The sequence below is a fragment of the Notolepis coatsorum genome (assembly GCF_963971535.1).
Source record: "Notolepis coatsorum genome assembly, chromosome: 14".
Classification (NCBI taxonomy): domain Eukaryota; kingdom Metazoa; phylum Chordata; class Actinopteri; order Aulopiformes; family Paralepididae; genus Notolepis; species Notolepis coatsorum.
Genome location: NC_140178.1, coordinates 110,281,775 through 110,296,518, shown reverse-complemented (window position 1 = coordinate 110,296,518; position 14,744 = coordinate 110,281,775). Strand labels below are relative to the sequence as shown.

The window sequence follows — 14,744 nt, the reverse complement described above, 5'->3', positions numbered from 1 at the left end:
TAGCAGCCGCATATACCCTCACTGTCGAAGCCGACAGCCTATCAAGAAGAGACTGGAGATAACCCAGAACAGCATCCAGGGGACAGGAGACTGGGTCCCAGCCCCCCCCCCTTACACCAATCCTGGAACGCACGCCACCTGCCCGCGTAAACCGCGACAGTGGAGGGAGCAAGCGCACACCGGATGGTATCAACCACCGCGGGATCCATCCTCACCAGACTCACCCTCTCACCAGCCACACCACCAGGCGTTGACCCAACACCGGAGGCTGGAAAACCACTCCGTCGTGCTGCGAGAGGGCCGTCGCTGACCACGGAATGACCCAAGGAGGAGCGATCAGAAGCTGGATTAAGACCGGGAACCACACCGACGTGCCCCGGTCCGGCGCGACCAGGATCACCGTCCTGCGCTCCCTCCGTATCCGCTCCAACAGCTGACCCAACAGCTGCACAGGAGGGAAGGCGTACAGAAGCCCGGGCGGCCATGGAAAGGTCGAGAAGGCATCCACCCCCAAGGGGGGACGATCCGCTCGCCTGAGCGAGAACCACAAGGGGCACTTGTGAGAACGTCGGCACGCAAACAGATCTACTGATGCCACCCCGAACCGATCCCAAATCTGTCTGACTATGTCGGGGCGGAGTTCCCACTCGTCGTGACGAGGACCGCCCCGAGACATCACATCCGCCGCCACATTCTCCGTACCAGGAACGTGGAGCGCCCGCAGACTGCGCAGCCTGCGGGATGCCCATAGCCACAGCTCGCGCGCCACCCCGAGCAGGCGGGCGGAACGAGTCCCACCCTGCCTGTTGATATACGCCGCCGCCGTCACATTGTCCGTCCTGACCAAAACGTTTCTGCCCACCACCAGGTGGCCGAGCCGTTTGAGGACCAGGAGAACCGCCTTCAATTCCAACACATTGATATGCAGGACAGCCGGATCGGCATGACCCGTCCAGCTGCCCCCCACAACATGGAACCGCAACGCCCCTCCCCAACCTGTGAGAGAGGCGTCGGTGAAAACCGTGACGTGGGAGCCCCTGCCGCCCATGAGGACCCCCGCGGAGAGGATACCCAGCCTCCCCCAGTAAGCGAGATCCCCCCATATCGACAAAGGAACCGTCAACCGTCTCCCTTTGCCCCACACCGGATCTATTCTCAAAGAGAGAAACCACCTCTGTATCCGCCTCATAAAAAGGAGGCCAAGAGGAACCACCGTGTGGGCCGCCGACATAAGGCCTAGCAGGCGCATCACCTGCCGCGCCGTAACCGTCCCTCCCGGACGGAAACCCCCGAGCGCGTGACGGAGAACCCTCCGACGCTGCTCCGAGAGGGTCGCAAGCATGGGCATCGACCTCAACGTCAAGCCCAAGTACTCCACCTGTTGACTGGGAAGAGGGGTACTCTTCTTCCAATTCACAGCAAAACCCAGGTCGGTGAGGAATTCCACCACCAGCCGAGTATGAGACCTGGCAACCTCCTCCGAACGGCTGAGAAGCAGAATGTCGTCGAGATAAAACAGGACCCGTATCCCCCGACGACGTAAAGGCCCCAGAGCAGCCGCCACGCACTTGGTGAATGTGCGGGGAGCCAGAGAATAACCGAACGGCATCCTCTGGTACTCGTACGCTACGCCCTGAAAAAGGAACCGTAGGAACTTCCTGTGAGGAGGGAAAATGGGTATGTGAAAATACGCATCCTTCAGGTCTATGGAGGTGAACCAGTCCCCCCTCCTGACAGCAAGCAGAAGGAGTCGGACGGTCAACATCCTGAACGGTCTCGCTACAATCAACCGATTGAACACGGACAGATTCAGTATAGGTCTGACCCCCCCAGTTCTCTTGGGCACCAGAAAATAAGGGGAGTAGACGCCTGACATTGCGTCCTCTCTCGGGACCACAACGACGGCCTGCTTCGCCAACAGAGATTGGATCTCGTCGGCCAGGGCTGTCACTGCGTCTGACCCTGACAACAGGGTCGGCACCAAACCTGAGAACGGAGGATGGGGCTGCGCAAATTGCAAAACCAGCCCCTCCTCTAACGTTCTCCTCATCCACTGATTCAAGGGACATTCCCGTCGCCATATGTGAACATAATCCCACAGTGGCCCCGCCGTCAACTGACGCTGGGCCGCAAGGAACAGCAGATAATCGGCCCGGTCCCCCCCGTCGTGCAAAGCAACCAAGGGAGGACCCCGACAGAAAGGGCCGGTTTGATACGGGAGGAGCGGTCATCAAGCTTGTGGACACACACTCACCCCCTGAACACCCCTCTAGCACACGCTGAGGAGACGTTCCGCAGCCAGACACGCAAGGCCTGAGGACCCCATGGACTCCTACACGCCGAAGCCCTGCAGTGATATTGCTACCACCCGAATCACGCCAGCCTCTCCTTTGCAGACCACTGCCGGTTTGACGGGAGTGGGAGGCAACAGCGCGACACCCCGCCTGGCGAGGGCGAAGCTGGGGTAACCCCTGCTGAGCTTTCAACAGAAGAGGCACCGAGTCCCCCTGCTGACCACTGAAACTAGTGACAGCTGTAACACCAGGTTCCACCCACCCACAACCTGCGGTGTAGGAACCACGCGACGACGGAACATTCTCACGGACAGACCCAGGCTCAGCCATCAACTGGGTGTCAGCCCCTGTCTCCATGAGAAGCGAAGAATGGGGCCGCATACGCTTCAAAGAAGGTTCGCGACCCGCAGCCAAAGGAACACACTCAGAGCCCCGCTTCTGAGGGTAACAGAAAGCGGACTGAACGGGGAGCGGGCTGCTCGCGGCAAAATGGCGACGGGGTGGTTTACCAACCCCGAAATCACCCAAAATGGCCGATCCCTCGGCCGCCAAGACTGTCGGCCTCGCGATACCCTGTCGATTCTCCAACCAGGGCACCACTGGCGGGGGAAACATGGCCGCCTGTCGAGGACCTCGCCACAGTCGTTGACGAGATCGTGCTCCCACCTCTGGCTGCACAGCGTGAGGCGGTGTAGGACCCGAATCAAAAACCGCCTGCGCCTCCACAGAACGCCCAAAAAGACTATCTGTGGAAAAAGGAGTCGTGAGGAGAGAAAACCTATCCTCTTCCCCAAGAGGAGACTGCTCCAACCAAAGATGCCTAACAACCAAGGTCGATAGCATCCGAATCCTCCCCGCAGTTATAGCTTGCGACTGAGTCAAGATCTCTATAACACCACAAACATGAATCATATTCACAGTGTCGGTCGGACCCAAAGACCTACAACCCGACGCCATCTCGGATAGGAAAGTAGCCAGCTGAGCCACAACACTGGCCGCCGCTAAATGCCATCCTGCAGCAGTATACCACTCATTCGTCCATACTGCCACCCTCCGAGCCGACATGCTATCAAGCAACGGCCGGGCGGAACGTCGTTCATCCCCGCCTGGGCACAAACAAGAAGCTACCTGGCTACTTAGCCAAGGCACCCCCGGGCTGCACCCCGTCGTCAGCCCCTTCACCCGTAAAAAAGGTAAATAGAGCTCAGCGAACCTCCCCCCACCCACCACCGACTGACCTTCATCAATGAAGCTGGCAAGAGGAGGGAAAAGCGGAAACCCGCGGCGGGGATTATTAGACATTCCAGCGTCAACATCAGCGTCAGCAGAAAAAGCAGCAGTAGCATTAGCATTAGCAAAAGCATCAGCATTAGCGTCAACAGCATGTTCCAGGATCGCCAAGACATCGCCCACTACAGTGGAACGATCGCCAAGCCGCCCCGGCCCTGGTGCCGAAACATACTCCACAGCACGACCAACACCGACATCGACGCCTACCGACACAGACCTCACCTTTGTACAAGCCGACCCGTTAGCCAAACCTTGTACGCTGCCCCTCGGTCCGTCGCCGTCAGCCGAGGAACCACCAGCACAGGTCTCATGCGTCGCCGAAACAAGTTCCGGAGAATCCAGGGAAAAACAACTCTCCGGTAAACCCTCAACATTATTAATCTTCCTAAATCTTTTCATTCCGCTAGCTCGTATAGTGCACGCATCCAATACGCTGGGACGAAAACAGAGGAAGGGTGTTTCATGACCAGGGTCATGGTTATATGGGTGGTGGCCACCATTAGGGGCGGGGCCCCATACAGGTGGGGTGCATGTGTTTTTTATTCGTGGGAGATACAATATGTATCACAGAGTATCTCGTAAGGCTCAGAGCGGGACGCGATAGCAAATACGGCACATAACTGGTATTTACCATTTGGTAGTTTATTTCTGGTATTTACCACTTGGTAGTATAACACTGGCATTTACCACTTGGTAGTTTATAACTGGTATTTACCATTTGGTAGTTTATCTCTGGTATTTACCACTTGGTAGTTTAACACTGGTATTTACCACTTGGTAGTTTATAACTGGTATTTACCATTTGGTAGTTTATCTCTGGTATTTACTACTTGGTAGTTTAACACTGGTATTTACCACTTGGTAGTTTATAACTGGTATTTACCATTTGGTAGTTTATCTCTGGTATTTACCACTTGGTAGTATAACACTGGTATTTACCATTTGGTAGTGTATCACTGGTATTTACCACTTGGTAGTTTATCACTGGTATTTACCATTTGGTAGTTTAACACTGGTATTTACTACTTGGTAGTTTAACACTGGTATTTACCACTTGGTAGTTTATAACTGGTATTTACCATTTGGTAGTTTATCACTGGTATTTACCACTTGGTAGTTTATCACTGGTATTTACCATTTGGTAGTTTATCCCTGATATTAACCACTTGGTAGTTTATCCCTGATATTAACCACTTGGTAGTTTATCACTGGTATTTACCACTTGGTAGTTTATCACTGGTATTTACCACTTGGTAGTTTATAACTGGTATTTACCATTTGGTAGTTTATCACTGGTATTTACAACTTGTTATTTTATCACTGGTATTTACCATTTGGTAGTTTATCCCTGATATTAACCACTTGGTAGTTTATCCCTGATATTAACCACTTGGTAGTTTATCCCTGATATTAACCACTTGGTAGTTTATCTCTGGTATTTACCACTTGGTAGTATAACACTGGTATTTACCATTTGGTAGTTTATCACTGGTATTTACTACTGGTATTTACTACTGGTATTTACCACTTGGTTAGTTTACCACTCTGTAGATTACTACTGGTATTTACTACTGGTATTTACCACTTGGTAGTGTATCACTGGTATTTACCACTTGGTAGTTTATCACTGGTATTTACCACTTGGTAGTTTATAACTGGTATTTACCATTTGGTAGTTTATCACTGGTATTTACCACTTGGTAGTTTATCCCTGATATTAACCACTTGGTAGTTTATCCCTGATATTAACCACTTGGTAGTTTATCCCTGATATTGGACAAGAGGCAGGGGAACTATGTGAGAATGCTGTTCATCGACTACAGCTCAGCATTCAATACCATAGTCCCCTCCAAACTCATAGCCAAGCTCAGGGACCTGGGCTTGAACTATGACCTCTGCCAGTGGGTCTTGGACTTCCTGACGGGCAGACCCCAGGTGGTAAGAGCAGGCAACTCCACCTCCTCATCCATCACGCTCAACATAGGGGCCCCCCAGGGCTGTGTTCTGAGCCCCCTCCTCTACTCCCTGTACACACATGACTGCGTAGCACAGCGGAACAACAACACCATCATCAAATTAGCTGATGACACAGTAGTGGTGGGCCTGATCTCTGCCAACGACGAAAGGGCCTACCTGGAAGAGGTAGAGAACCTGTCACAGTGGTGTCAGGAGAACTGCCTCTCCCTGAACGTCAGCAAAACAAAAGATATGATTGTGGACTTCAGGAGGTCGGGGGTCAAGGACTACAGCCCCCTCAGCATCGACGGGGCACCGGTTGAGAGAGTGAACAGTTTCAAGTACCTCGGAGCCCACATATCCGAGGATTTGACATGGACCACACACATTGACAGTGTTGTGAAGAAGGCACAACAACGCCTCTACTTCCTCAGGCGCCTAAGGAAGTTCCAAGTCAGTCAGAAGATCCTTAGGAACTTCTACTCATGTACAATAGAGAGCATCCTGACTGGCAACATCACCTCCTGGTTTGGGAATAGCACTGCACAAGACCGTAGCAGACTACAAAGAGTGACACGTTCAGCCGAACGCACAATTGGAGGGGGGCTTCCCACCCTCCAGAACATTTACAACAAGCGGTGCAAGGGGAAGGCTAAGAGAATTATTAAGGACTCGAGCCACCCGAACAACTGCCTCTTTGAACTGCTGCGGTCAGGCAAGCGATACCGGAATCTTAAGGCGAGCACAGAAAGACTCAGAAGAAGCTTCTATCCCCAGGCCATCAGGCTGCTAAACGAACAATAAACACTATGCAACAACCATCAAATGCACACAGCACACACACCCACACGCACACACTCACTTAAACAAACAACACAGTGCAGCACCCACTCTCCACACTTTAGATCACACAAACACACTTTATATTTATTGATAAAGGATTTGCACTACAACTCGTACACCTACTGTAAATTGTACCTAAATTGCACCTCATCCCATTTCTGCCTTGCACTATATAGTATTGTATATTAGTACACTGCACAGTATTGTATATTATATGGTAACTCAGTTACGTCTATTCTGCATCGAACATTGTACATATGTCTATACTGAACACTGTGACCTCATTTTTTTTTACTTCTAATTTACATGCTATACTATGTTATTTTATTTCATACTTATCTTGTCTTGCACAGTCTCTGGAGCGCAACAGTAAGAAGCATTTTGTATAAAAGTATTCTGTACTTCTGTATGACAACTATTAAAGAAACTTGAAACTTGATTAACCACTTGGTAGTTTATCTCTGGTATTTACCACTTGGTAGTATAACACTGGTATTTACCATTTGGTAGTTTATCACTGGTATTTACCACTTGGTAGTTTATCACTGGCATTTACTACTGGTATTTACCACTTGGTTAGTTTACCACTCGTTAGATTACTACTGGTATTTACTACTGGTATTTACCACTTGGTAGTTTACTACTGGTATTTACTACTGGTATTTACCACTTAGTGGGTTACTACTGGTATTTACTACTGGTATTTACCACTTTGTTAGTTTATCACTGGTATTCACCACTCAGTCGGCTGTTCGAGTGCAATTTTCTGGTGGTAATCTCAGAGTTCATGAGTTGGCAAGGACTGGCCCGGATGCTAAGGGGGCTTTCTCACTAGCCATTCGGGGTCGAATCACCTCCACTCCGTCCTCGCTCCGTCCTTGGGTGCGAACTCCCCCCCTCCCTCTCCCCCCTCTAGTTTGCGTACACACTGCAGTCTGTGCTCCGGGTTTTGTTTACAGTTTGCGTTTTGAGCGTGTAAGCTGCCGTAGGCGATGATGTCACACTCGAATGTAAACACAGGAAGAGTTTAACACACGGTGATGGAAACTGGATGCTGATATAAAGAAACGAATAACCAATAAATATGAAGTTATATTTGAACCTCTGTTGTCAAGCCTTGTCAATATAACCCACCCCCTTTCTTCACGAATGGAACTGGTGTGGAGTCTGCTTTGAGCATTTCCTGGGTTAGCTACTAACGCTAGTTAGCTTAGCCTAACGTTAGCCCATTGCTCGCGTCAATTATATTGCATGTCACTGGTCTATAGAAATAAATGCATTCGAACAAGAAACCAATGTATAGACATAGCAATGGCAAAAAAAATTGCCAGGCCTAATGCGAGCCAGGTAAGTCTTGTGCTTGTAACGTGGCTTCATCTTCGAAGTTCGAAGTTTTCATCCACTGAGCCGTGAGGCTCAACATGCTTGTTTGGTTGAGGTCTGAACTCGCCAAATTGCCCATAAATATAGTTTTTGTGGGTATTGTCCAGTTGTTGCTGTATGTTTTTATCTGCCCAAAATTCAAGCAAGCATGAAAGCATTACAGTAAGCTTGCACACCATGCCCCCCGCTCCCTAGTTGGGGACACTGGCGCGCACCCGAAACCACCTATTCCAGCGGTCCAGGTTTGGAGCGAATCAGCGTCCCCGGGGACGGGGGGGGAGCATTCTCATCAGGGACGATCACACGCTATTTTGGTGCGATCGTGCTCTGATTCGACCCCGAATGGCTAGTGTGAAAGCCCCCTAAGTTAGTCTCTGATGTATCAGCGTCGACTCAAACCAGGAAGTGGACTCACGATTCTGTCCTTGAGACCGATAAGCTCCTCCTCCTCTTTCTTCCTCTGCTCGAAGTGGACGTCAATCAGCGTCTGGAGCTCCGATAGGTCCTTCTCCATGCGCTTCCTGTGGATGTCCTGGCAGGGCAGGAGGGGAGGATGGAGAGAGAGAGAGGGGGATGTACAAATGGAGGATGGGTGTAGTATTTATGAAGCTCAATATACATGGGTTGTGAAAAATTACTTTAATAATGTCCAACATTTACATTTTTTATTTAACCTTTATTTAACCAGGAAGTCCCATTGAGATACAAGATCTCTTTTGCTGGCCAAGATGACAGCAATAACATTTGCAATACATCACACAGCAATACAATGTGTGATACATCACACAAGAACACAATAAAATACAATACATATACAATACATCACATGTAAACACAAAAACACAAAACAGAATACTCTACAGTAAAAGTGTATGACAGTATAATACAGGGTAATACAGTAATCTTTCAGTTAATCTTTCAATAATAATAATAATAATAATAATAATAATAATAATAATAATAATAATAATAATAATAATAATAATAATAATAACAATAACAATGTCCAATGTTATGTTTCATATTTACGCTACACCTGTTGCACCATCTAAAACGATGATGTATCGCTGTACACACCTTTTAATGTCAGGATGAAGGACCTCTGACTAATATATAATAATAATAATAATAATAATAATAATAATAATAATAATAATAATAATAATAATAATAATAATAATAATAATAATAATAATAATAATAATAATAATGATACTAATAATATTAATGATAATAACAATGATCATAATAATGATAATAATAACAATATCAACAATAATAATAGCAATACAAATAATAACAATAACAATATTAATAACAGTATTATTAATAATAATAAACAAATAACAACAATAGTAATAACCATAGTAATAACGATATTATAATACCATAATAATGATACAGTTATAAAGTTAAAGGTAAATAAAAAATAAAGAATAGAAAAACATAAAATATTGTGTTAATCACTTACATCAAAGTCGACTTTGTCCCCCTCTGGGATCTTTGGAGGGGCGTGCTGGGAAGCTATGGGTCTAGAGAGAGAGAGAGAGAGAGAGAGAGAGAGAGAGAGAGAGAGAGAGAGAGAGAGAGAGAGAGAGAGAGAGAGAGAGAGAGAGAGAGAGAGAGAGAGAGAGAGAGAGAGAGAGAGAGAGAGAGAGAGAGAGAGAGAGAGAGAGAGAGAGAGAGAGAGAGAGAGAATGTATTTGAAACAATGATGCTTGATAAATTCTAGTTTATTCAACTACTGTTGTTTGGAAGAGTAAACCGTTTTAACACACAAATCAAAGAGGAACTTTACGATACGATATTTTTTGTATTCATAGTAGTAATAAGTTGAGGTTGTACGAAAAGGAAAAACCCAGAATAAGCTGCAGCTCCTGCTTTTGAGGGGAACCCAGCTAAAACAAAACTAATAAATACATCTATAACACAAAACAAGACACGTTATATAGAACAAAACAAGACATATTATATAGAACATAACACAGTACAGACATGGTACAATATACTAGTTATCATGTATTGAATCAATGAACAATGAACAATAACAGACCATCAAATACACCCACAACACACACATCCACACACTCACTTTAAATAAACAACACACTGTAGCACCCACTTTACCCACTTTAGACACTAACACACTTTATATTTATTGACATCAATCTCATGCACCTCATTGCACCTCACCACCACAAGGTGGCACCACAAGCTAAGCTATACCTCACCATTTCTACACTGTACTGTATCTGCATTGTATAGACTGTACATATACTGTATACATGTATATTGAACATTTTTGTTTAGTTTACACTTGTTTCCGTACTTGACTTTCTATTTTATACTTATATTATACTATTTTATCTTGTTATTTTATCTAGCACACTCTCAGGAGCAAAACAGAAAGAAGCATTTCATGCAAAAGTATTCTGTATTTCTGTATGACAACAACTAATAAAGAAACTTGAACTTGAAACTTGAACTTGGGTGTTATGGTCACATGACCTGGAACAGGTATGCAAAAGTGATGACATGACGGAGAGGAGTGTCATTTTGTAAACAATCATCGGTTACAAGAAGACAAGAGTTTATTTTTTACATTTCTTTTAAAGAGGGAGACAGACTGGGACATTTGTATGGAGTCGTCGAGCTCGTTCCATATCTGCGGACCCCTGCTGTGCACAGTACACTACATTTTCCTTTTCCTTTTTTCCCTCTCATGAGATGTTTCTTACTGGTGTAACGTGCACGATGCAGGGGACGGCAGATAGGGACGAGCTCGCTTTACCGGTGGTTGGTCCTGTGCACTACTTGATACATGATATCAGCATTGTCATACATGTTTAGTTCTGCAAGCTTTAAGAGTCCAAGGTTACTAAATAAAGGTGCAGTCCAAAGGTACTAAATAAACGTACTTGGGTTTGGGGCGTTCCTCCTCTATTAATGAGAGAGAGAGAGAGAAAGAGAGAGAGAGGGGGGGGGGGAAGGGAGAGGGAAATTATTATTTGACACAACATTTTTTAACTATGCTAAATTATATGGAAATAATATGTCCCTATACCTGAGTGTAAAAGTCTTCTATATAGAAGTTACAGTATGTAACTCATGGAGTCCCATTAAAGATACCAATCGAGCACCACAGATATCACAAATTCTTCTATGAAAGAGAGACATCGAGAGGCTTCGTATCTGATTTTTATCATCACTTACTAACGTCCTCGTATGGAACCCTCCCCCTAGACTTAGTCTGGAGGAGGGATATACCAGACTTGGAAATAGATTTTGATTGGCAAGAAGTCTGGGCAAACGTTCGAATTGCGTCACGCAACTCAGATCATCAACAAATTAATCTTAATTATATTCATAGGACATACCTGACTCCTATAAGATTGAACAGAATGGGACTTGGACAAGATTCTCTATGTTCCTTATGTACAAATGGTGATGAGGGTACATTTATGCACATGTATTGGGATTGCCCACCGGTTAAGATATTCTGGGAAGAAGTGACCCTGCAATTATCAGAATTCTTATTTCTGAACATACCTGTACACCCCTCTGTATTGCTGTTGAATGATGTTTCTCAGTTTGCAGCCTCTATACAGCTAAAGAGACTAGTTGTATCCGGTCTCACAGCTGCTAAAAAGCTGATAGCATCACGATGGTTCAACCGGATAAAATGTCCCGGAAGGTATGGGTTGTTACCTATCTCAATGTGATTTATCTAGAGATATCTACAGCAAGAATTTTAGGTGTCAGTGAAACCAACATTGCAATCTGGTTAGAAGTGGTGGAGAGAATAAAGGCTAGCATATGAATTGTAGTGCCTGGTTAGAAACGAATGAAAATGGATGGATTATCCAAGTGGGGGTCCTGGGGGGGAGAGCGAGCAAGAGCATATGTATGTATTGTATTAGATAGCAAGTATTAGGTATATATCTCGTAAACTACATTTATATTGATTCAAATGGAATGTATAGTCCTGTGATTTACTTTGGATGTTTACTGTTAATGCTTGTGTGTCTAATTTTATGTTATGTTTAAAAAATAATAAAAAAATAAAATACAAAAAAATAAGTTACAGTATGTCCCGTGTCTGAGTGTAAAAGTCTTCTATATAGTAGTTATAGTTTGTTATAGTTTTACGCTCTGCTCTATTGGAACTGTCCCTTTAATCATATGCTATCATGAAAACGTTCAACCACATGCACGCTCCACACCTGCCTGGCCGCGCGTATTCTTTTACCAACGCACTTGCAGTTCCACGTTCGGGTTCCGCGGTCTGATTGGCCAGTGACGTTTCTCTCAGAGCCAATCGTGTTACGCCTATTTCTGCCTCTAACAGCCTGCTAGCTAGCTAACGCCTAGTTCTATCACTGGTTAAGCTAGGCGACTCTTTCGAAGTTGGTTAAGGTTAGAGTTTGGAATCAGGGCTGGTGGTCTATCGCCCTACTCTAAGACAAACTCTAACCTTAACCAACTTCGAAAGAGTCGCCAAGCTTAACCAGTGATAGAACTAGGCGTCAAGCGATTGAATCCAGAATCCATTGAAAAACCTTTTGTATCAATTTTTTTGGGGTTAAACCATATATTGACTCGCCTATTAAAGTAGTTAGTTTAGTTGCAGGAGCTGTGTTGGCATTGTCTTTTGTTTTTCCCTCTCTCACTAATTTACGGGAGAAAGAAAGGATAATGTCATCACCACTGGAGAGTCTAGAGGATTATTCTGACCTCCACCGGTAGCTAAACCGTTGGCCTATGGCCGGCCGTTAGCCTGTAGCCTGGCCGCCTCAATGCTTTTACCAAACGGGTCGTGCGTTTTGCGAATCTGATTGGCCACTGACGTTTCTGGTCATGTGACATGTGCGCCCAATCGTGTGACGGCAAGTTCTTTGGACGGTTAAGCTTAGGCGCTCTTTCGAAGTTGGTTAAGGTTAGAGTTTGTCTTAGAGCATGGCAATAGAACGTCAGCCCTGATTCCAAACTCTAACCTTAACCAACTGCGAAAGAGTCGCCTAAGCTTAACCAGTGATAAACTATGCGTTAGGTCATTTGCAGGCTGTTCGACGCGGAAATGGGCTAAGACAGTGCTCGTCATGCGATTGGGCGCACATGTCACATGACCGTTAGCCGGTAACGTCCTATGGACAATTGGGATTGCATGGAGGGGACAGGGAGTTCTTGTTTGACGCCCCACGAAGACAGAGGCTTTGTTTTCCTGGGAGCCCCGATTCCGAGTCTGGGTTCAAGTCCCACCTCTGAGGAGGGATGCCCACTGCCATCCGCACTGGACGTTGGCCCCCGCCTATCAAAAAGAAAGTGGGTTGTGCCTCCCGGCGCGAGGGATGCGAGCTTGCATGTTTTTTATCCCTGAGCTTAGGGCGGCAGCGGCCCGCATAAACGGGGCTTCGCTGCCGATGCCACTGTATCTCTGGCAACGCCGTCCTGTGAGGGAGGCGGGCGTTGTCTGCCTTTTTTCTTTGGGCTAAAGAAGAGGCAGTCGGCTATCTGGAGTGACCTGGCCTGCATCGCTATTCCCCACCTTACGCAGCTTCAGTAGTAGCCGGTAGCTAACGGTGGGCCTGTAAGAGCTAGCCGTTAGCTTGCGGCTGGCCGTTAGCCTGAATACAGTTGCTGGCTGTTAGCCGGTAGCTAACGGTGGGTCGGTAAGAGCTAGCCGTTAGCCGTTAGCTGGCCGTTGGTCGGAGTATATATGAGTATAGCGAGTGCTCTGCTCTAACTCACTGAGGACCCCATGTGTCTTCCGTTTCGGCGGTGAAAGACTGGGGAAGGAGCTGGTAGTATGGCCATGGCCCTGCTTATGTGTGAGCGGATGTGGCCATGGCCAGGCAGGTGTGGAGCGTGCATGTGGTTGAAAGTTTTCATGATAGCATATGATTAAAGGGACAGTTACAATAGAGCAGAGCGCTCGCTATACTATATAGCAGGGGTCAGCAACCTTTTTGACAGGAGTGCCTGTTTGAAATATAGTTGTAACTAGTGTGCCTCAACAATATTCCATGCATCGTAATTATTTTTTCTCATAATCAGGTTTTTTTAATGATAATTTTTACATTATTACATCATTATTGTTATTGTTATTATTAACAATATTATTATGATGGTTGTATCAACCCTAAATCTGAGTTGGGGGGGGGGGGATGCAATGCAGACAAACAGCTGCATACAGTGTGACCATTTCACTCACATTTGCCCATTCATTTTTGGACATATCACACACCATCGGTGTGTGTACTGTACGTGTGCTGTCATAGCTCCACCTACAGGCCTAATGGAGAACACCAGGAGAACACCAGGATGTGAATGGAGGGTGAATGTGAGGTATATCGTGTAAATACGTTTTGATTGATCGCCAGACTACACTGTAAAAAAAAATAGTTACCAGAACTTAAAAATATTGAGTTCAGTTACTGTGCATTAAGGTTTTCAGTTTTCAATCCATAATAATAAATAAAAACAGAAAAATAAGTACACAGCCACATTATTTCAACCTAATAAAACTATGTTTATTGTCATTGTTTTAAGAACAAGTTGACTTGGTAATACTCACATTTTGAGTAAAAAAAATGGCTTTTAACATGTTCAATGTTCAATGAAATAGAAAAATAAATAATAAAATGTGTTGATTAATCCCACTGGTCACAATGGTGACCGTAATAATGTTTTTGTTATAAGGCTCTGCAAATGTTACTGAATGATGTAGCAATGTATTTCCAGCTAAATTGAAATAATAAACAAATAAAGGGTCTCAATTAAATATGTGGTAGTAAAAAGAACCTGTGAGAGGATTTCAACAAGATAAATGCGACAACAGTGCAAAATATTTCACTATAATATTTAAAAAAAAAAAAAAAAAATGAATGCTGCCCCCTGTGCCTATGAAAATGCCCCGCGTGCCTATGCAGGCACACATGCCTAGGGTTGCCTACCCCTGCTATATAGGATAACCTTCGT

General features: G+C 45.6%; 1 protein-coding gene across 1 annotated transcript in view; it reads right to left on the bottom strand.

Moving 5' to 3' along the window:
• The window catches only part of LOC311241165 (troponin T, slow skeletal muscle-like), a 35,725-nt gene that overhangs the window by 17,817 nt on the left and 3,164 nt on the right, over nt 1–14,744 (bottom strand). Inside the window, exons 2-4 of the mRNA XM_084329897.1 lie at nt 10,685–10,706; nt 9,238–9,298; nt 8,182–8,298 (exon numbers count right to left, since the gene is read on the bottom strand). Of these exons, the coding sequence (XP_084186023.1) occupies nt 8,182–8,280 (99 nt within the window). The 5' untranslated portion in view covers nt 8,281–8,298; nt 9,238–9,298; nt 10,685–10,706. The remainder of the gene's footprint in view (nt 1–8,181; nt 8,299–9,237; nt 9,299–10,684; nt 10,707–14,744) is intronic.